A 23,196-nucleotide genomic window follows, 5' to 3' on the forward strand; every position below is an offset into this window, starting at 1 on the left:
AGCTTAATATGTGTGCCAAGTAATTTATATAGTAGGCTATGATGTACCAAATTAATTTACACTTTTTATTCGTAAATAGTTTAATAAAGTCTCACTCCATTTTTATAGGGCCCTTCGATTCACCTCAGTAAAAGTATTTACAGATGAGACATGTATGTTCTGCTTGTCTAGATGAAAACTTTCTGTAGTGTGACTATTTTACCCTGAGTCAGTGAGTCCAATAGGAAAAATCGAAAATTAAAGCACATTCAGGATGAAAGATGTTTTTTTGAGTCAAATGTGAGTTGCTGTCACAATACTCAAAGCATTGATCCATCTTGGTCTCTGCAGTATTGTGTTAGTGGGCACCATGTCCTAAACACTGCAGCAACAAGGTCACATATTCCTCCTCTCAGAAAGTGACTAAAAACCCTATGCATACTATGTGTGTTTAACTGAATAAACGATTGGGCCAGTATCACTCCTGTTTTCCCCATTACTTTTTTTCTATTATTGTAAAACTTCTGTTAGCATAATATGTAAAAATGACAATAATCCTCTTGTAACCAGACATAAGCAACTCCAGAAAAAATGGAACACCATCCCCATCTAGTGGCCAGAGACGGTGCTTCAGTGGTCCTGTCCTCAAACGGTGAAAAAGATGACTAGTTTTACCAATTCTTAGGACTAATCGAATTATGAAAACTTAAATTATTCATTTCATATTTCATAAAGTTTTTTTTTATGGAAATGTACTGAAAAAAACTGCAAAAAGGCATGTCCACAAAAAAAAAGGAGCAAAAATTGAAAGTAAACACAAAATAAAGGCATTTTGTAATTTATTTTATGGAAAAAAAAAAATGTACCCGGTGTACAAGACATTCCAATTACATCAAATGTTAGCTTCTACTACTGCCTCCGACCCAACATCTCAAACCTCTGGCCCGTATCGCAATAAACAAGCCTAAATCTACTCACACTGTATTCTTGAATTTATTGACTGACATTTACATAAGTATAACTATAAACAGCTCAAAAAATATGTATAAGAAAAATACAATAAATCAGCATGCATGTCAAAGATAAAAAGCAAACTTTTTGTTTTAAATATAAAAAGAACTTTCTTTTTCAAAACAGGGCCTAAAATGAAATCAGTTTGTGAATATATATAATTTTTTTAATCTATATAGTCATATATTTTTTTCTTTTCAGTCTGTATCTAGAAGAACACATTAAAAGAAACTGAATAGGACTTTGTATCAGACACTCAGAAGTGATTTAGGGAAATGTTGCAGTCGTGCGCACCCAAACAACAGACAACAACGAAACCATGTATACCATAATTACAATTTAAAAATAATTGATTTGACTACATCTATTAGTGTTTTAATTAGTCTGAAAGATACATGTCCCTCATGAATTTTGGCTTTGTCAAAATGATTACAAAATTAAGTGATTTTGCAACGGGTTAAAAACTTAACAGCTGCCCATAAACCAAATGAATCAGAAAATGAAACAAACACCAGATCCCTTTACAATACTTTCAACTGTTTAAAAAAAAAAAAGTCAGAGGACATTACAATATCTTACAAACACATCCAAAAATAATCAAACGCATTGTTGGATAGAAAAGCAATCCACATGAGGAATGGCTAGAAAACTTCTAAGGGAAATCAACTCATTCAAAACCCAAATGATTGGAACGGTGTACTATTTATAAGATCTACTGTAGACTTACATTCATGAATCAATTCTGCAAGAGCATGAGAAGAGGAAGACTCTGTGATTTAACTATCATTGTCAAAACAGTAAGAAATGCATTGTCATTTGATTTATAACAACATGGCAGTAAAGATCAAGATACAGAGAACATTTACTGCTTCCAGGTGTCAGTATCCACATAACCACCCAGTCTCAAGTTATCTGATGTACAAATTCCAGTCAGAGGAGAAACTATTTGGAACTCTGTATATTTATTGCTGACCAAGACGTTTAATAAAACAGGAAGTCCGCGTGTGATCCAGCCGACTGATTTACATGTTCACGTCCTTGCAAAGCATCTGAAGAAAACCATCAAGTCTACTTGATTCCCATGAAAATATTTTCCTCTACCATACATATATTAGCTGGAGAGTATGAGATTGTTGTATAATTGTTCTACAGCTATAATAATGGCCAAATTAACTTTAAAGAGCTTGTTATGCTAATTCAAGCAATTTGTTCTCCATACCATTTAAAAGATTCGTGACTATTGGGAAAAGCATGATTTTCAGACACTTTTTAGTTTATGAGAGGACAATAATACAAGGAACAAATAATACAAAAATAAATCAATAATGGCACAGCGCCCAATGGGGAAAATATGAGGCCACAGCAGCAAAAAAAAAAAGAAAAAAAGAAACCCACCAATAAATACAACAGACTGGTGCAAAAGAGAACTCGGGAGAGAAGAATGTGAGCTTTGTTTTCCGCACTCTCTGGTGAGATGGGATGGCTTAAGTTTGCAATGGCAACACACAACATTACCAGGACGCCAAAGAAGAGAACTGGAACTGTAAAGTATGCTTCAAGACTTCCTCTCGTTAAAGATTGACATTTGGACATCCCTTTCAGAGTCAGTGGAAATAAAAAGCAATTTATTAGTTTGCTTTTTTTATCTGTAATTTTCTTCGTGACATTTCCAAAAGAAAAAAATGTTCTGACATGATGCATTTTTATTGTCTCTTTTCTTATAAAAAAGTCTCAGAGGAGAAATAACCTTGACTGCATACAATGTTCTTTTTAAAATAAAAAAGTAAATAAAAAGTGTTCAGTCGGAGTCACTGCTGTCTGAAGTGGAGCCACTGGAGCTGCTGCTGCCCGAGTCTGAGGAACTGCTGCTGCCGCTGAGCCGAGAGGGGCCTGAGCCTCCTTTCTCTGAGACCAAAGAGACAAACACAAAGGTTAATGAAACCAACAGTTCATATTTGCACACCAAAAAAATAAAACAAACTTGTGAAATAAAGAACAAATGTCAAGTTGTCCTCAATGATTAGGGTTAGGTTCATTAGTTAACTACCTTAGTTAACATGAACTAAGAATAATTAACACTTCTACAGTATTTATTAATCTTAGTTAAATATTGCTTTCAACATTTACAAATACATTATTAAAATCAAAAGGTTGTATGTGATCACTTTTTAACCCACTGTGAACAGCTGTATTTTTATTAACCAACATTAACAAAGATTAATAATGTAACAAATGTTTTGCTCATTGTTAGTTCATACATTAACTAATGAACCTTATTGTATAGTGTGACCATGATTAGCAATATATTTAATGATGATAAAAAAAAACCACCATCCGTTTTTTGTTTAAAAGCAGATATTCTTCCTTTTGATATATTGCATGTTCAGATATGCATACAACAAAATATTCTGGGGGCCATGAAATATTTGTGAAAATTATTAACGCTGCAGGTGGCTGGAAACTTTTTTTTACTTGGCGGGGAAAGAGTTAAGGACCTTTTGTATACAGCAGTAGTGGCTGAAGGTAGATCACTCACAATGATCCACCCAAATCCATTCATAACTATGTTTGGAAACCTTAAAAAGTATGTAAACTCCAAAACATCCATTTCATATTTCTTAAGTAGAAATAAATATCTTCAATGACAGCTATTTGTAGTTCAACATAACCTAAACCTAAACAAATTCAGCTGTTAATGTGCAACTGAAAGCATGCATGACAGTTTAATCTTTTTCTATCTTGTTTGGACTATTTGTCTAGAACATTGCCAAAGGTATTCTGGTGGTGGTTTGGAAAGTGAGAAATGGAATGGAATGGAGAAGCTCCAACTTGCAATCTCCTCCTCAGAAAGGGATAAATGTACACTTTCAACAGACACTCCTTTTTCTTAGCCTCCGGCCCATAACAGGGAAGGCAAAAATTCTGATCAACAAAGTTCTGAGTCTACAGCCTGTGAGGCAGCAACAGTTACAACCACGTTCTGAGCCCCCAATCTGTGAGGAAAGATACATTAACAAACACTACATTCAGAATCTTCGTCCAGCGAGACAGAAACAACTATAGCAAGCACATCCCGAGTCTCCATGTCAGAGAGACAAAAGCAGATTGACCAAGTTCTGCGTGTCTGCCCCAGAGAGACAAAGACATACAGACACATTTGCAACAACATTATGCTCTCATGTTTAAGGTTGTTGAAACGGATTCCGGCTCCCTTTCCAACTGAACTGTCACCCAGCACAACTGGTGGAATGTAAACATCACTTATGCACACCTTTGTCCAGAAAACCTTGGCAGTGTTGTATATTATCAGTATATTTCTAATTTACATTAGAGGTAATAGAATTGATGCTAATTAATAACAAATAATCTGTCATTCATTTGTTTGATGTACAAGGATCTTCACCTTGTTAGTTCATTAGTTTTTAGAGGAACAACCATTTCTCTTTGCATAAGATAATGTAACTGCCATAGCCACACCCAACTTAATCACTTGTATTTTATGCATCTTATGCACTTTATTTCTTTATCATTCATGGTATTCGTTTAGTAGCTGTGTTGACTTGCTCTTATTTGTCTTTTTGTAAAAAAAATATTACACTTCCTTGTGTTGAGAATGCAGAAGAGGCTCTACAAGTTAACAATATCTCACAAATCCTTCAAATTGGTCAGATGAAAAAAATTATGAGTTAATTTAACAACAATTGTTGGTAGTTATTTTACTGAAAAGGCAAAATTCCTTAGCTGGTGCCCCAAAGAAAAGGGAGTAAAAGATCACCTGACACTCACCTTAAGTGACATGACCAACTCATAATATTTAGTGCCTATAGAGACCAAATCCTTACATTTATGGTGCCCATTTAGCATAAAACACAACAAGCGATAGCAGTGCCATCTGGCATTTAGCTATGTGTGTTGGCCAAGAGTGTGCACTTACGTGGAGGTTTCCTCTGTTTCTTCTGTAAACAGGACTTGACATATCGTTCCAGCTCACGTAAAGTGGAAGGTTTGAGCGTCTCAAAATCGATTTCGATTTCGTCAGGGTTGGAATCCCGCAGCGAAGGCTCTCTGGACTGAATGATGTGGACCACCCTACCCAACTTCTCTCCAGGAAGCCGGTTGATGTCGAGGCTCAGTTGCCGTTTCTCGTCGTACGTCATGGGGAGTGACATCTCCTCGTCAGACTCGTAGCCTGGCCCTCTGCCACCCTTCTTTGGTTGCCTGTAAAGGTTCAAATCATAGAGGTGAAACACTTTATACCTTGATTGTTTCAAACTCAAGCCACAATACAAAATCAGAACAGCTAAAAAAGAAGCCAACCTGTTGACTGGAACAGTGCTGTTAGCCTTTCTGGCAGGGCCCTTTTTCTGCTGGGCTGGTTTCGGTGGCTGTACTGGCTTGCCTTTCTCCTCTGGCTTGGATTTGTTGAGCTTGATCTCTTTCTTTTTCTTATCCTTTTCTTTCTTCTCTTTCTTTTTCTTTGGTTTACTTACGGGGGCCTGAGAAAGAGCGGCTAGCTGTTCGTGGACAGCTTTCAGCTGGGGAGAGCCAAGAAGGTGGAGTTGTCAGAAAAAGCATCACTTATTGTACAAGACATTTACATTTGTGCATGAATTATGGAACAAAACAAATGCAAGACAACTCATTACTGAAATAAACTCCCTACCCAAATTATTTTAAACAACACTGGACAACTAAAAATCATTCATGTCTGGTGTTATCTGTGATTCCAATTACATCGTGTATTTCAGAAAAACAGAATGAAAGGAAATAGTACCTAAGGTTTCAGAAGCAATTCTGCCCTTTACTACTACTAACAGGTGAAACAGTTCCATAAAAAGTACATAATTGAAAATATAATGGTATGCTTGTGTCTAGCAATGCTTTTGCTGCTTACTAGTGCCTCACAATGGCCAGATACACTACGGTATATATGCTGACAACATTTCACGAAATGTCTGTAATTTTACAATGTGGCGTATATTGTGACAGCTTATGGCTTATTGAAAAACTATTACCAACAATAAAATGTTACAATATGGAAAACCGTTATCTGTATTACATTTCCTAATCAATGCAAGGCAACATATCTGGTATTTATAGAACAACCCAAAACAGTGAATTGTGACAATACGGGATTTTTACACACCTATTAACCACACAGCCAAGCTAAACGTTGAAGCACAGAATGAGACCGTTGGCTCATCCTATGAAAACATTCCTTAAATCCAGGTCACATTAAAATGCTTTAAAGTCATAAATCTGGATAAAGGGCAGTTAGAACCTCTAATTGTTTTCTGGAACTAGCAATAGTTTGTCTAAATGCAAAGCAAGCCAACATGAACAAAGACATTTCACATACACATTCAACACACACTTATCTATTCATTCCCACAACTTTCCACACTTCCATCCTAAACACCCACACAGCTGGGTTCCCAACACCACCCAACAAAGTCAATATTTTTCTGCTGCTTTTAACCCTCTACCGCTGATCTCACAATCCATATCATGCGCTTGACCATCTAATACAAATAATGAAAGCAACTGTACAGCTAATACACAATGTTCATAGGCAGGGACAGGAAAATAAAAAAATTAAATCACCTGATTATTCTTGGTGCACCCGTTTTTTATCCCCTGTCTGCTACCAATGGGGTGCTCCAAAGAGATACACTGGTAAAAAAAAAAATGGCAAGGGAAGAAAATATGATATAGTGCTACAGTAAGAGAAACAAAGCCACACAAAAAAATGCTAAATCTACATTTAGGCATTTAATGCAAAGCAATATATGCAGCTGGTTGCGGTAGAGGGCTAAAACGCAGCTCTACGTATCAGTACACAATCCAAACTGAAAGCAGAGAAAGTTATTTTAAATGGAAGCCCCTCTAGGTCCTACAGAGCAAAAGCATTGATTGAAACAGTCATGTGGGTGTAGTGTGAAAAGGATCATCAGAAGGGTTGACATATCAAGAGGCCTGAGAGAACATCTCTGAGCCTGGAGAGATTAGGAGTACTTGGTCCTTGTTTTGAAACCCACCTGTTCCGCACCCACCTGTTCCTGCAGCTCGGCGAGCCGGGTGGCCCTCTCCTCCTCGGAGTCGGAGCTGTCAGAGGTAGAGGAGCCGCCACTGCTCTCACTGCTGACAGTACTCTTACTGACCACACCGGCCCCGCCTACACCGCCTGCCCCAGGAACTTCCACTGGCTCATCAGGCATCTTTGCGAAACGCATTTCAAAGACATCCTGAGAGAAAAGAAAAATGTCACTAAACTATTCAATAATTCTTTTGAAATAATGAAATTAAAGGTGTGTAAAAGGAGAGATTGCCAAATGGGTGGGGGGAGAGACCTCACCTGCAGCTTTCTGGCCATAGCGACCACCTCATGATCAGGTGGGTTGTACTTGTAACAATTTGAGAACATTAATCTGACATCTGCAGCAAAACTCTGTGCATCCTGGTACTCTCGACTGTCCATTTTTTTCTGCAAGCAGTGGGAAAAAATTTATTCAAAAACTAGCAATAAACTGCAATAATTGATCCCTTGTAACAATAAAAATCATTATAACAGCTTTTTATGCAAACTCAACTTACTTTCACTGTGCTTAAGTCCATGGGGATTTTGATTATGTCATGGTAGTCATGTAGCTCAAGAGCCTCCGCGTCGACAGGCTTATAAAAGGGCCAGGCATATGCAGCGTGTTTTTTGGAGAGCATTTCTTTAAGGATGACCTCGCAGTACTTGAGTTGCTCTGAAAGCCTGCCCTTTTTGCCTCCGTGCACTCCTAGTTCACCATCTTCAAAATCCTTTTTAGGTGGTTTGATGGGGCGACCAGTGCTCTCTCGCCTGGATGCCACCTTTCCCTCTTTGCCTTCTAAAGGAGGGGTGGGTGACTGACTCCTGCTCGCGGTGATGGCAGAGGTAGTAGGGGTGGTTGTGTCTGCTTTCCTCTTTACCCCCTTCTTCTAGGAAACAGAAAAAACCACACACGGAGAAACACAAAGCCGGTGGTTAGGCACTTCCACTGCATTTATCTTGTGATATTTTAATGGGGACCTAGTATGCCCTTTTAAAAAAAATTACAATAAGTCTCAGGTGTCCGCCAGAATGTGTCTGAAGTTTCAGCTCAAAATACCCCACAGATAATTTATTATAAGAACTGTAAGAGGTTCAACCAGGCGCTCAGGTGAAGTAATAAAGTCTGTGATAGGTGCTCTTGGGGTAGGGAAAAAATCCGAGCTGCTGCTCCCCGTCCCCTATTCAGAAGAGGGTGGAGCCTTTATAGCTCATGCCTAGGATACTCTGCCAAAAACTAACAAAACATCTGTTCGGTTTTGATTATCATCTCTTTAATGGTCACGCTCACGTGATGTTGCAATTCTTCATAAACTTCTAATATATGGTTTTCTGAGGCACGCGCACAGAAAGCTGGATGTCAGACAGCCTGTCCAGCGAGTAGTAAACAAAGTTTTTTTTCACTTCTTATTGCGCTTAAACTGTCAAATACACAAAGTTCACATAAACAGTTGGTTAAGTATGTGAACAAACCACAGGGAAAGAAATTGCATGGGTAAATTAGATATATATGTATTAAAGTGACAGCAACATAATATACAGTAGGCTACCTACTGCTATTAATATGAATTAAACAGCAAAAGAAAAAACTGAAAATCAATCACTGCTCTTGATTGAACAACTTTAGTAGCTTTAATTAGAATAGATTTCTTAAAGTCGCCATGAAATCAAATTTTACAATTATTATTTTTATATGTAATATTGTAGTGTTTATTATAAATGATTTATCTGTGCACTTCATTAATTTTTAAACATTCATGTACCCTTATAATCTTTAATCAAAAATACGTTATCCTTCCCTGAGTTCCCTCACGTGAGTACCTCTGACTGTGTTTACGGGGAAACTCGTTGAGACGGGCACTTTGACTTATTTTTTCATGCACAATTTTTTTTTTTTGTTCGAACACAAATAGATAAGAAAGAAAAGGGAATTCGGTGTTCACGAACTTCACGTGCTGTCTGCGACTGTGTGGCTCTGTGCGCCGACAGACCAGTCTAAATTTGGATGTTAAACATAAATATATAACCTACTGATACAGCAAAGACAACGTCGGCAGTATTGACGGCAAAATAAGCTACAAAATATTTCGTTCTGTATTGACAGGTGCAATATTTGAAATGTGTAATGTCAAAATTACATATAAACATCTTTTCCTATTCTATTTTGCCTGGAAACGCTTCCAACACATTTGCGTGTCACGTGAAAAATAGGTGTCGGATCTATTTCTAGCATGCATGCGTTTTCGGTCACGCAGGCTGAGGCAGTGTGCAAGCTCTAACCTGTTAACATGGGAGCCGAAATAAAAACGGACAAGCCACGCAGCCAGGGAGTAGCCGGCCAGGAAGGCGCGGTGCCGAACTCTGGTCTCAGGGAGAAATTTGATGCAGTGGCAGTCAGATACCATAGATAGACAGTAAAAGAAACACTAGTGGTTCACGCTTGCGCGCATACTGCTGTTTTCGCGCGCAGTGCTCTGATTTGCTTATTTTCTTGTTTGGTGGAGGCAATCCAGAATTACTGTTGGGAAAATGATGATGATAATCAGACCCCCATTCTTAAAAAAACTCTTCGGATCTGCACGATTCACACAAGTCACCCAAACTGACGGGAAAAAAGTGGGAGGCACCGAAAAGCACGCTGTATGCATCCCTGCCCTCAAACCGTTAGTCTGCTATGAGCAGAGGTGGAGAGGAGGAGCGGAGAAGTAAAAAGTAATTTATAACTTCGGGTTCACAGGGACTTTAAATGCTCTGGCGAGGAGATAAACATGGCGGACTGTGAACAGCTCACTGAGGGGAGGAGCTAAGCTAATGTTGCAGATTCCGTTGCCAGTCGTGTGCGGGGCCTGTTCCAATGTGACATCAAATTGGAGTACATTCCTGAACTGTGCATTTTGAGACACTGTTTTACATTTATGGGGAAAATACCAAACGGAATGGATGGATTTTTACCACAATAGGGTGGCTTTGTACACACACAGTGGACACATAAATATGTTCAAAAACAACAAGAGTGAATTTTGCATAATCAATCCCCTTTAAGAGGTCCTGCTACTTACTTTGACCATGGGTTGCGACGGAGGCACGGCGGGTATCATGGCGGCAGTGGTTGTGTTTTGCACAGCTGGTAAGCTAGGGGTGATCGTGGGAGCTGGAGCTGGAGATGCGACCGCTGTCTCTGAACTCGGTGAGGTGGCATCAGGGAAAACAGAAGTGGGCGAGCCAGAGGAGACGGACACATCCTGCTGACCTGCATTTGTATAAGAAAAATCTTTTTTTAACTTGCGTATGAACACAGAACGCTATTCGTCATTCAGACAATTTCAATTTTACCAGGTCCAGCTGGTTTGCGCCCTTTACCCTTCGGAGCAGGAGGAAGAAGCTCAACCTCTTCCTGAGGCATCAGGGCCACTTTCTGGAGGAAGATCTTCTCTAATGCTTGTGCCATCAACACAATGTCATCTGTTGGCTGAGAAAGCAAACAAGAATTAATTGGTTTTGCCAAAGCAGCCTCATCCCTGAACTTTTAAAACGGATTGAGCCAAGCCGTACCTTGTTATATATATAACAGTTTGTGAACATTGTGTTGAAGTCCTGCATACACTCGCTTGCACTCCAGTAGTACACGCTCTCAAGTCTTTTCTTGATGGTGCCCATGTCCATTGGGCTCTTTATGATCTTGTGATAGTCCTGGACACCAAAAAGAAGCAGAAAGTCTTTCAACATCACATTAATATAAAAACCAATAAGGATCAAATAATTGACAAGCTCTTATACTCAAGGGAAAACAGAGCCTAGATTTCTGATTTTTCAAAACGATGGATGCTAAAACAGCAATAACCACTCACCGGAAGACCAAGCTTAATAGCATCAACAGGCTGGTAGAAAGGCCATGCAAATTGGTGCTTCCACAGTGTCTTTACAACTACATTTTGCATGTATTGCAGCTGGTTAGTCTTGCGGCCAGGTTTGGTAGGGTTAGTCACTTCAGGCGGAGGAGGGTTGACAGCTGCAGGAGGCTCTGGAGTTGCTGAAGTGACCGTTGACATTTTGGCAAAGAGGGGGAAAACAGCTTAATGGGGGAAAGCGGTCTTAATTATTCTGCAAAGGCAGACTTATTTTCAACTTGATTTCTCTTTATGCTTTTCAGTTTCTCTCTCTTTTAGCTCTTCAGTCATCTGAGAGAGACCACATCCCATTGCAGGACCCAACCTTTGACCTCTAAAAAACAAGAAACATAACATGAGTCAGAACAAATGCTTACCTATGCATTTAAAAGCTTTATGATGTTAAAAGTTCACACTTTAAGGCACAATGAAACTATTGTAGCGACAGATCTCTTCCGTATTGTGAACGGAATGAATATCTTAGTGAAACATTTTCAGGGAAAGGAATAAAAATATAGAGCAGGAACTTGGTTTTATCCACCGGTTATCATTTGATTAAAGGCAGAACTGAATGTGAGCTTGCAGTCAATTTTAAGAAAGGGTCGGGTGTAAGCAAACCAAATATGATTAGAGAAATCCGGCACACATTACCACAGAGATGTCTGTCGCTTCACCGGAAGATCGAGTTATGACATAATATACAACTAGATGATATTTTCATGGCATGCCAACTTTAAGAATCATTTCCCCTATTATAACAAGCCTCCAATTGTGTCCATACACAAACTGACAACTCAATTTGTAAAGAATCCCATACATACAAAGTGAGCTATTATACATTCAGCATGCTGACAGGTAATAACATGGACATTCATTCCGAGCTGGAAATGCTATAATGATGGATTATGTTCTTGACATGTCAAATAACACCCCATTTTCTAAACCTTCCCAGAAAGCATTTATTTAAAACAATTCTGTCAAAACAATTCAGCTGTTTCAAGTTAGCATGACTTTTCTCAGGAATACAAAAGGTCAGACGTCTCAGTCACCATTCACTTTTATGGTATAATGATAATAAATAGTGACCGAGACTTTTTCTGAACACAGAAAGTTCCCCTTGGGTATGAGAAAATTATTACAGAATGGTGATAACTGCAGCTTTAAATTTATTTTCATCAGCTAATATTAATGAGTTTACATGTGTGTATTTGTATGAAACGACAGCAGTAGTCGCAGCATTACCGCGTAAACAATCATACCGCCTCACTGGACTAACTTAGGTCCACTCACCGTTTCAAAATAAAAATAAATATTCTCTTCAAAAATATGCATAAAAAAAACCTAAAGTTTACTAATAGCAAGAGTATCAACACCCAAAAGGGCTAAAACACACATTAGATTCATTATCATCTAACTGCTGCACACACATGCCGCGACTAGGAGAAAATGTTATCAAAATGAATTATTTCCAACGCAGCCTTTATATTCCATAACTTCAGCCTCCCACCATAAATAAACCAGCATATGTATAAAATAAACAGCCTCTTGGTGTATCTGCAAAAGAGAAAATAGAACCGGCGCGCAGAACGCAGCAGCTGATTAGCTTTAGCACAGAGTCAGTCACACATATAAAGATGGCGCGCAGCTACAGCTGGCTAACAGAGTTAGCATCCACGCTGACCGTCTCAACACCTTCCCGATCCTCTATTATTGATTCACACCCACCCGTAAAACATACAAAGAAATTGTAGCTAAATAAAGAGGCATATAACTGCTTAGCGAGTGAATGAGCTAATTTGGTCATGTTACTTCAGAGAGGCTTTGTTGTATTGTCGCTTTGTTGAAAACAACTAGCCACTTGCTAACGGCTTCTCGTGAGACTCACTGATTGAACGCGACCTATATAAAAATGTTGACATGGAAGGCGAATTACAATGTTTAAATATGTTGTTTAATTAAAATGTAGTACATTACTCACTCAGGGGCTTTAGGAAAGGGGCAAGCGTGTGGAGATCCTAGTAGTGGCTCGTCGCTTGTTTGGAGGCTGGGCAGCAGCACAGAGATGAGGTACACGGAACGTTGTGCGCATGCGCATTGGCGCGCTATGTCCAACGCCAAGCAATTTGCTATTTAGTAGTACTAGTGCGACTCCTTTATTCTTCTCTATTTTATTCCCACTAAGATTAAATGTTGATTTTCTTATTTATATAATCTAGGTCCTCTGCACTTTGAATAAAACGTCAATTCGTCCCTCCTTTTTTTCGGGAAAGTGAGTTCATGTTATCATGGGCCAATGTGAATACATCTAGATTTAAATTCAAATGGACACTATATACAGGCTACATGACCCGGTATTTTATTCTTATCTTAATCCTAAACGAGGCTATGTAAGCATGAAGCGCTATACTCCCATGTATAATCTTCACTCTTACTGGAAAAAAACTGAAAAGTTTTGACTGATGAAACGTGAATACATTTATTAACAATAACATATTCTTACAGCAATATGTTTTTTTTTGTGTGTGTGTGTGTGTTTTTCAAGCCATCTCAGGGTGTTTTCATCATAATAAAGTAAATGATAATGTAGTGCTAATTTATATTTTGACATTGTCTAAAATCCATGATAATTTACTTGCTTGTAAAACATAACAAATTTGTAAATAATTGTGTTTGTAGATCATAAAATTGTCAAATACAGGAAAATATAGGGAAAATAATATTATAAATATCGGTAAATATTATTTGTAAAATATTTAGTTTATGTTAAGTTACATTATTATAAAAAAAATCTAAAGCAATGTACTGTTTTATGTATAATTTTTTTATCAAATTGTATTTATTTAAAGCACATAACACTAACTATATATATATATATATATATATATATATATATATATATATATAGTCTTTGCTTAATATAATGGCAATCTATGTTCTATTTTAATAGTGTGCTATGTGATAATGCACATTTTTTTTAATAATAATTTAAAAAAGAAAAATTGACTATCAGAAATACTTGCAAAATATAAACAACGTAGATCTGCTTTCGAGTAATAATAAAAAATAGTATTAGCTACATTGTGCACGGTCTATGGTCTAGATCGGCGTTTGATAAAATGTCCCTCTTGGCCTGCCGTTGAGCTTTGCGCATGCGGAGTTGTTGTCACTGCCACATTACCGCCTGAGCTTGCGGTGGAGAGAGGCGCTCATCCACCATCGTATTCAGTACGATCACTTGATCATTGCATGGTCAAAACGGCCTAGCGCGCTATTCATGAACAAATCTCTATCCAAACCCAGTAGTGGACTCATATCAGAAGCCGAAAGCAGCTCTTATTACCTCCTCAGCAGCCGCCGGTGAGTGATTTTACTCGCTGCTTTTGTTGTCTGAATGTATGGGAGAGAGAGAGAGAGAGAGAGAGAGGCATGTGTGCAAAGAAAAGAGATACATCAATCTGTGCTTCGTTTATTTTATGGGGGATGGGACTGACGACTGAAACGATCGCGGTAAAACCATGAATTTGGACACGAAGTTGTGTAAATTACACACATATACTATATGCTAGATTGCAGGTGATCAATCGTTTCTCTGAGGCCCTGCGTCTCTCAGATAGCATAGCAGCTAACAGTGATGGTGTTTTCACTGGTCTGCTCATGACACAGACACGAGCTTTGTAAATTATATCTAGGTTTTAACTTGAGTGGTTATCCAGATGATTTTAGACTGAAGTCAATGTCCCATTGCCAACAGTCTTGCCATGCATGTTGAGGCGAGGAAACACTGTTTTATCACACTGTGTATTATTATTATTATTATTTTAAAAATATATTAACTTACCTGTTGTATTTTGCTTTTATAAGTATACACACAATAAAAGCACATTTGTTCAAATGAGTTCTTTACAGTGTGCAAAGTGTGTTTACATGTACAGGTGTGCTTAAAACGGTAACGTTACAGTACTTCCAGAATCTGAAAGATTGTAAAATTGTATTAATATTATTCATTAAAAAAAAAAATTTAACCTGAATTTATTATCCTATTTATTAGTTTACACTTTGTTGGTGCTTTATTTTTCAATTGTCAATGTCTGGATTGGTAAAGCTGGGATCTCAACATCATATAGTGGGGAAAAGCTCAAACATACAGAGCATGCTGGGAAACCAAAGTACTTAGAGCACCTGTAGGCTTTTTGTCAGAGGTGCAGAGTTACAGCCCTGGACAAACCAGGGACAATGATGCCGAAAACCCAAAACAATTTAATAAAACGTAATCTGAAGCATTTTAGACATTAGAGCAGGATTATTAGTGTAAATTAAATGTAGTTACTATTTGTTTTGTAACAGAAGTTTACACACATCCCACATTACATAGCTTAATTAGGGCAGTACAAAAGGCTTTAATGTATTTCTAAAATGAAAAACCTCTTGCATATTCTGCAAGGATTACATTTGCAAAGGTAAATTAAATATATAAACATGGGTGGGCAGAATTGTATGCTATTCATATTGTAAAGATGTTGTGACAACCAATCAGTAAACTGACGTGCTCGATAGTTTTACATGTAGGCCTATAACACCCACGCAGTATTCGCACCTGAACAATTTTGATGATCAATTACAGATTATGATGTGATAACACCCAACCGAATTCCTCCATTTATTGTATCATCCAAATTAGAAGACTAATATCATTCATATGCTCATCAGTACTTCTCTGTTGGACAGTCAGGTTGACGTTGAACTTGCTCCTGTAAACCCGTTCTCTCTAACTTGGTCGCCATGGCAACTGAGGAGAAGAAACCAGACACAGAGGCTACTAAAACACAGCCGGCATCGTCTGCCTCCGCCAGCCAGAGCAAGGTAAAAACATCGCCAGGAACGCCCCTCTGCGACACCGTTTGGAATAGTTTTCTGCTTGGTTATGGATCATTTTTATGTTGTGTAACAGATTATACTGTTATAAATGATATAGCAGCATTATTACAGAAATGTACTTATGATCTGTGACTATCATTTCTCTTTGTTGTGTCATTAATGATGTGAGTTCTGCTTTATCTCAGTCAGCACCTGTGAAGCCAAACTACACCTTGAAATTCACACTTGCTGGCCATACAAAAGCAGTCTCTTCTGTCAAGTTCAGTCCCAGTGGGGAGTGGCTCGCCAGCTCATGTAAGTACTTGTGTAATAAAAACAGCACTTATACTCCTTGAGAATAGTTATAGCATATAGCACAGGGCTTCCCAAACAAAATTTGCCAGTAAACATTTTCTTGAACCTGACGCACCTATTTTCTCACAACTCTACTTTAATTTATATATATTTAATTTGTATATACATGTATATGTATGTATGTATTCGAGGCATCTATTTATAGAGAGAGATATTAGGGGTGTAACGGTACATGTATTCGTCCAGAACCGTCACGGTTTGGTGCATACAGTCAGTCCACACACCAATCCAGAATGTGGTGCACGCAGTAATGCAATGCTGTTTGCTAACTGCCATAATATACAATTCATCCACCAAAACAAGAGTTCTGATTGCACACAATGCTCTGTTTGCTTACTACTAGTAGCCTATACGCTGAGTTTCGATACATTTTTTCAAAAACTTTACGGAAAGGAAACCGGGACGGCAGAAAGCTGCATCCTGTTTGTCGTCTTTATTATATATTTTTTGTGAGTGTTTAAGATAAAGTGGTCTACGTGCACATAGTGTTCCCAAATGCATGTTATACTGACATATTGACATGCAGAGTATGAGTTTGTGAGCAGCATTTACTGTGAACCAAGCCATTCCCCGTGACACCAGTGATCACACTAATCCATACCATGATTTCAAATTTATTTTAATTGCAGCCCAATTTATTTATTTAAGTCAACTATTTATGATTTAATTAATTATTAGCTTTTAATGAATGTTGTTGTTTGTTTGTTTCCGCTCATCCAGCTGCTGATAAGTTGATCAAAATATGGGGTGCATATGATGGCAAGTTCGAGAAGACGATATCTGGACACAAACTTGTGAGTACCTCAAAAGATCCCTGATCTCAGAGTAGTGCTGCTTTTACTGAACTGTGACCTGGTTTGCTCTCGTCTGCAGGGCATCTCAGACGTGGCCTGGTCCTCTGACTCCAACCTCCTGGTCTCAGCTTCCGATGACAAGACCCTGAAGATCTGGGATGTTAGCTCTGTAAGTCAACATCACAAAGCTGAACCTTTTAATATAGAATTTAAAGCATCTGAGCTTTAATTGTTATGGCACAATTTGTCACATTCCTTTTCCCTTTCTGTTTTTTCACCAGGGAAAGTGTTTAAAAACACTGAAGGGTCACAGCAACTACGTATTTTGCTGTAACTTTAACCCCCAGTCCAATCTCATTGTATCTGGATCTGTAAGTCCATTCATCATTTTATATTTTACAATTGTGTTAATTATGGCATACATGCATGATGCATTCTAATTATTATCTCTCCGGCAGTTTGATGAGAGCGTGAGGATTTGGGATGTCAAAACGGGGAAATGTCTGAAGACGCTGCCAGCTCACTCGGACCCCGTCTCTGCGGTGTGTGTGTTTTTTTTAACCTATGATGATCAAATAGTCAAATTCACAACATTGTACATTGGGTGGGTGATATACTTGAGTAATATTTTCTTTTTGAATTGTGTATTTTTTGTTTATTATAGGTTCATTTCAACAGAGATGGTTCATTGATTGTGTCCAGCAGTTATGATGGACTTTGGTGAGTGAGCTTTGGCTGTGAACATTATTTTGAAAATATGTCAGATGCCAATTGCCAACTAACAACCATACCTACTTATCTGACTTTTAAACAGCCGGATCTGGGACACAGCATCAGGCCAGTGCCTTAAAACACTTATCGGTAAGTTGACCTGTGTTTTACACAAAAGCACTTGTTGAAAAATAATTTGTTCTTTGAAAGTAGCTATGTTTCCATCCAAAGAAGAGAAATTAACTTATGCACAAAGTTAGAAAGTTTTTTTTGTTGCCTATCAAGATTTATTCCGTAAATGTATTTCCATTAAAGTTTATGTGCATGTCTTATTAAATAAACATTGCACCTCAATTGAGTGCATAAGTTTTTTTTTTTTAATGCACGTTTTTAGAATTTATGTACATTTTTGTGTTTTCATCCAAATTTGTTTTTAATGCGCTAACCCAAAATGTGCATACAAATATATGGATGGAAACAGCTAGTTTTTATGAAACACTGTTCTTATCAAACACGCATGCATAATATTTAGCCAACAAGAAACTGGTAAAATCCAACTAAATGTACAACATCTTAAGTAAGAAGAAAGAGATTTTAAAGCATAAACACAGGCATTATAAATAATGAATACATTTGCAAATATTCAACAGATGATGACAACCCACCTGTGTCTTTTGTGAAGTTCTCCCCCAATGGCAAATACATCCTGGCTGCCACTCTGGATAAGTGAGTCATTTATTTCCTTTTATTCTGAGCCTTTTATGCTGCTCATTCTAAAAAAAAAAAAAAAAAAAAAAAGTCATGAAATTTATATTAATCCATTTAGAAGCCTTTAAAAAAATGCATTAATTCCCTTTGTGTTTTAGCACTTTGAAGCTTTGGGACTACAGCAAAGGAAAGGTTAGAAATTTTCCTTTTAGTTAGTGCATTGTTTAAATAAAAAAATCATGCTTAATCTGTGTATAACAATATCCTTTTTCCTTGTTTAGTGTTTAAAAACGTATACCGGTCATAAAAATGAGAAGTACTGCATATTTGCTAATTTCTCCGTCACTGGTGGAAAGGTATGTAAGCTCTACACTAAACTAATCCATTTCTAAGCAATCATTAGTGTTGTTCAGAACCATTCAATTGCTATCGCTGAAAGTGATTTTGAAAGAGTTTTTTTCTTTTTAAGTGGATTGTCTCTGGTTCAGAGGACAACATGGTCTATATCTGGAACCTTCAGACCAAGGAGATTGTACAGAAACTACAGGGGCACACAGGTAGGAGCAGAACTTCAGTGGATGTTTCCCGAAGAAGCTTAAGCCCAACCGTTTAAACACTTCCTGCTAATAGCTTGAGCTAAGCAGTGCTACATTTGACTCATTTCTTCTATTTCAGTGATGCGTTGCTTTTTTTTGGTTGTCATAATTAATATTTTTTTTCCACAAAAATGGCACACAAATGTGTATATGTATATATACATAGGCGAGATATACTAACAGTTAACAGGCAGTAGATAATAAGGGCCCTATCTTACACCCGGTGCAAGCGCGACAAGTGTTTTTTGCTAGTTTCAGTCCGACGCAGTTATAATTTTCACGTCCCGTGCCACGTTTTAAATAGCAAATGCATTTGCGCCCATTTGTGCGCCCATGGCCATGCTGGTCTGAAAACGAGGTGTGTTCAGGCGCATTGTTGGTGCATTGCTATTTTGAGGCAACTGAAATAGACTGCGCCATTGACCAATAAAAACCTGGTCTAAAGTCAATGGATTGGCAACGCAATATCTTTTTTTTGCTATTTAAAGAGCGCGTTAGTAATGTGCGCCCATAGGCGGGTCCACAACGCGCCGTACACTTATTACACGCACAGGGACGCGCAGCAGCACACAAAGTAGCCAAATATTTTAAATAAAAGGATTACAATGTAAAAGATTAATATTGTGTACATAAAGATATGGTGGAATCTGGCTTTTCCCGTAGATGGTCTGCTTGCACGCTTTAACCTCGCACACGAGCAGATCTGTTTGTGCTCTGGAGATGCGTTCGGTCTTTCCACTATCGAATTCCGTCATGTAAATAGCGAATCTGCCATGGCGTGAGCGCAACTGGCATTTAAAGGGAATGAGAGATGAGACTCTGATTGGTTTAACACACGTAAATCCCAAAAAACACCCATTACTCAAGAGAATAGGGATAACCCTTTTAGACCATGCGCCGCGCGCGCCAACCATTTTTCCTGTCATTAAACTAGCAAAAGTTGATTTGGGCTCGCCCCAAGTGAACCTGCGCTTTAGACCATGCGCTTAAAATAGGGTTTATGAACTTACAAGTGTCTTGGTGGAAGAGTGGAGTAACATCTCGCTGCAAGAACTGGCGAATTTGGTGCAGACCATGAGGATGAGAAGCTGGTGACACCAGATACTGACGGCTACTTTTGATATTATCCCCCTTTGCTCAGGGACACGGAGTTCCATTTCTGTTTGTCAAATTTCAGTTTATGGCTCAGTTGATAAATATTTTTTTGTTAATGCAAATTTTTTTGCTTAAAATGATTAATAGCTGCACCTCTAATGTAGATTGAAACTAATCTTGTTTTTTCTCTTCGCAGATGTGGTGATCTCAACCGCATGTCACCCCACAGAAAATATCATCGCATCAGCAGCACTAGAAAATGACAAAACCATCAAACTTTGGAAGAGCGACTGTTAAGCCTCAAGCTTATTTTACTTTATTATTTTGTTTATTTTTTTAATTAATTTTCTACTATTCATTATGTGGGGAGGTGGGGGAAGAGACTTTTGTTTTTCATTTGAAAGGTCACGCAACGCCGTTCACATTGACATCAAGGCTCGGCAAGAGGATTGGTGAAAGCGCCCTACCCCGACATAACCTCTCCTAACACAGCACCCCTCTCTCCACTCATGTGCACTAAAACAATCACTTTCTCTCTGCCTTGCCACCAGCTCTCGTTCATCAGTTTAAGCATCCAGCAAGACTGTAAATCTAGGCAGCTTTGTTTGAAATTCACAGACCTGTTAGGACAAAGTTCATGTTTTTTTTTTCTCCTGTAAGTTTTGTAGAATCAGTGATGGTTTGCACACTTTCTGAAGCCAGCAGAACGCCTTGGGCACATTTTAAGTGGCCATTTTAACAGAAATGTTTGGAGGATTAAATTTCTCTTCCTGATTTTGACATTTCAATGAGCGATTTGCCACTTTCCTCCATTATTTGACCAAGAAGAGGTCTCGCAAACTTCATCTGTGAACACCTGAAATACTTACCTTGACTTGCTGATGTCAAATCAAACCTCCATGTACGAAATGTGTTGTGTGGCAGAAGGATGTTTTGAACATCCACTATTTCATGTTTATTTCTGTAAATGTTAAAACAGCAATTAAATCAATTCATTGTGTTATAGTGGCTAAGCTAATTGTCAGACATCGTTTATGGTTTTCAGTGGCTTTCAGTGTCGTCTAGGCAGTGCTAACAATAAAACTCCTTTCTCTTTTGTTATGAAGGCTTATTGCAGTTACAGAGATGATGTATGCCAAAAGTTCACTTTATTCTTACCGCTGTAACACCTTTGTTCATATCAGTTTTGGTGCTTTTGATAAATAAAACTACAATACATCGGGATGGAGTAGCAGTTTGGTCAAAGTTACTAGTAGTTGAGCTACAAAGAAAAAATCCTACCTGCACAATCTGGTAAAAGACGAACCGTTTCTAACTATTATCTGGTTACAATTACACAACATACGTAAGGAGTGTTGCTGTGATCTGAATATGCCATAACCTTATATCTCGTGACCAAAAGCAGTCTCGATGTATTAAGAGCCTTGAGATGTTTTGTGTACCTGACACTTTGTACATACTTGCAGCTTCTCTGTTCTTTGATATGTTTACCTTTTGTTCTGTGGTCTTTTTAACGGTCTCAAGTAGCTGAGCGTACTTCAAAACTGTTTTTTTTCTGCTTCATGTGGATGATGGTTTGTCATAAACCCATCCTCTGCTTCTGGACTCGCCAGATTTCCAGTGCACTGCAGTGATGACAGGGGCCGCATGAGGAATTGTATCTGTTATTGCATTTAGTCACTTTGGACATGACCTGTGACTCAATAAAGATTTTTTTACCTCTATCAATGCAACATTGTCCATGCATTTATATAACTGATATATAGTTGAATTACCTTATGTGCATTAGGTTTGAATACTGTGCTGTTAACAGAAAGATTTATTTTCTGATGACTGGCTGACTATACATTTTCCCACTTATCACACAGTAATGGTGAGAATTTTCCAAGTGGGTGGACCTCTATTTATCTCCTTTCAAGGCTTTTCTGGGTGTGTAATTTATCAAGCTCATAATTGAACTCTAGATTGCATGAACCGAAAAAACTACATGAATACATAAAGGGGTCAAAATGACCCATATTGGAATTAATGGTTTTCTTTATAAAAAATAAAAAAAAGGTCCTATTATACTTGAATTATGAAAATAATGGATGATACACAAATGTTTTAATATCAAACATGTTTATTTGTCCATTTAACTTGAATATATGCATTACAAAATATGAAATGTATTCATTTTAAAATGCAGTTGTACTTTTTCTAAACAAAATTAAAATTTAATTTACAGTTAAAGTATATTCTGAACCGTCACTCCCCACATTTCTCACAGACCATGACCAAATAATCTTTTCAGAGAGATTAAAAATTCACATAAGATTTTCAACTTTCTAAGCATAACTTTTGGGCAGAGTTGTTTTAGGCCTTTCAGATGTCCTTCTCCTGCATCTGAAATTGCATATCGTCTGAGTAGGTTCTACATTTGAGAACTTTGTGACTGTTAAAAAAAGTATGCATGTGTACATAAATAAATACTTTTTTAAAGAATGAATGGAATATACATTCTTCATTACAGCGAGATGGTCTTTCTGCTGGGCCTTAGGCCTGTCGCACCTCCAAAGGTGCCTTTAATTTATTATCAAATATTTTTGAAAAATAACAGCATGCTTTCAAGTTCCAGGTCAGTTTGACTCCTTTACACATTCTAGGGTTAAAGTACATAAACTGCTGCAAAATCAAGCAACTATTTTAAAATATATATGAACCAGAACGTGATTGTGACTGTGATTATCAGTGAATAGGCCTTTTTCTGAAAGCTGGTCATTTGACATTCCAAACGAAGTGTTTCCCTAAAATGATGCAGACTTTCTGATATCTTTTCCTAGGTTGAAGATTAGTTATTTAATAAATTCATGATAGGCTAAACAATAATAAAGCAAGGATAATTTGTTGAAATATGTGAGATGGTTTATTCAAAGTGCAATGGTTAAACAAATTAAAATGATTGAAACAGATGTGAAGGGGGAAGTGAGTCAGATTTTTCTCTTCCCTTCAAAATCAAAGCTTTATCAGACAGAGCTTTATCAGACAGAGCAAGAATAAAAAATAAAGGATCCATTACCACTTATTATCAAAAATCTCACTAATTTCAGAAAGTAGGCTATCTTGGCCCA

At 37.8% G+C, this 23,196-nt stretch overlaps 2 protein-coding genes across 14 annotated transcripts; one reads left to right on the forward strand and one right to left on the reverse strand.

The window, feature by feature from the left end:
- Positions 1 to 802: 802 nt before the first annotated feature.
- brd3a (bromodomain containing 3a) lies at positions 803 to 13,287 on the reverse strand. 12 transcript variants are annotated; one of them, XM_079585185.1, is made up of 12 exons: positions 12,932 to 13,287; positions 10,915 to 11,287; positions 10,619 to 10,756; positions 10,427 to 10,535; positions 10,126 to 10,316; positions 7,585 to 7,953; positions 7,346 to 7,474; positions 7,044 to 7,235; positions 6,595 to 6,663; positions 5,308 to 5,525; positions 4,925 to 5,208; positions 803 to 2,895 (listed from the first exon to the last, which is right to left on the reverse strand). In XM_079585185.1, the coding sequence occupies exons 2-12, from the start codon at positions 11,113 to 11,115 to the stop codon at positions 2,789 to 2,791; spliced, it is 2,007 nt and encodes a 668-aa protein (XP_079441311.1). In that variant the 5' UTR covers positions 11,116 to 11,287; positions 12,932 to 13,287; the 3' UTR covers positions 803 to 2,788. The 12 variants fall into 12 exon arrangements, with proteins under 12 accessions (XP_079441311.1, XP_079441309.1, XP_079441310.1 ...); XM_079585183.1 differs by having other exon boundaries at positions 7,029 to 7,235; XM_079585184.1 differs by having other exon boundaries at positions 7,585 to 7,956; positions 12,932 to 13,132.
- A 755-nt stretch (positions 13,288 to 14,042) lies between these two features.
- On the forward strand, positions 14,043 to 21,310 carry wdr5 (WD repeat domain 5). Of its 2 annotated transcripts, none has more exons than XM_079585769.1 (14): positions 14,043 to 14,310; positions 15,683 to 15,813; positions 16,014 to 16,122; positions 16,903 to 16,976; positions 17,056 to 17,145; positions 17,258 to 17,347; positions 17,435 to 17,518; positions 17,641 to 17,696; positions 17,791 to 17,837; positions 18,338 to 18,413; positions 18,554 to 18,587; positions 18,677 to 18,751; positions 18,865 to 18,952; positions 20,283 to 21,310. In XM_079585769.1, the coding sequence occupies exons 2-14, from the start codon at positions 15,733 to 15,735 to the stop codon at positions 20,381 to 20,383; spliced, it is 1,005 nt and encodes a 334-aa protein (XP_079441895.1). In that variant the 5' UTR covers positions 14,043 to 14,310; positions 15,683 to 15,732; the 3' UTR covers positions 20,384 to 21,310. The 2 variants fall into 2 exon arrangements, with proteins under 2 accessions (XP_079441895.1, XP_079441894.1); XM_079585768.1 differs by having other exon boundaries at positions 14,094 to 14,310; positions 15,679 to 15,813.
- The last annotated feature ends 1,886 nt before the right edge of the window (positions 21,311 to 23,196 follow it).

This window comes from Phoxinus phoxinus (assembly GCF_949152265.1).
Source record: "Phoxinus phoxinus genome assembly, chromosome: 17".
NCBI classification, from domain to species: Eukaryota; Metazoa; Chordata; class Actinopteri; order Cypriniformes; family Leuciscidae; genus Phoxinus; species Phoxinus phoxinus.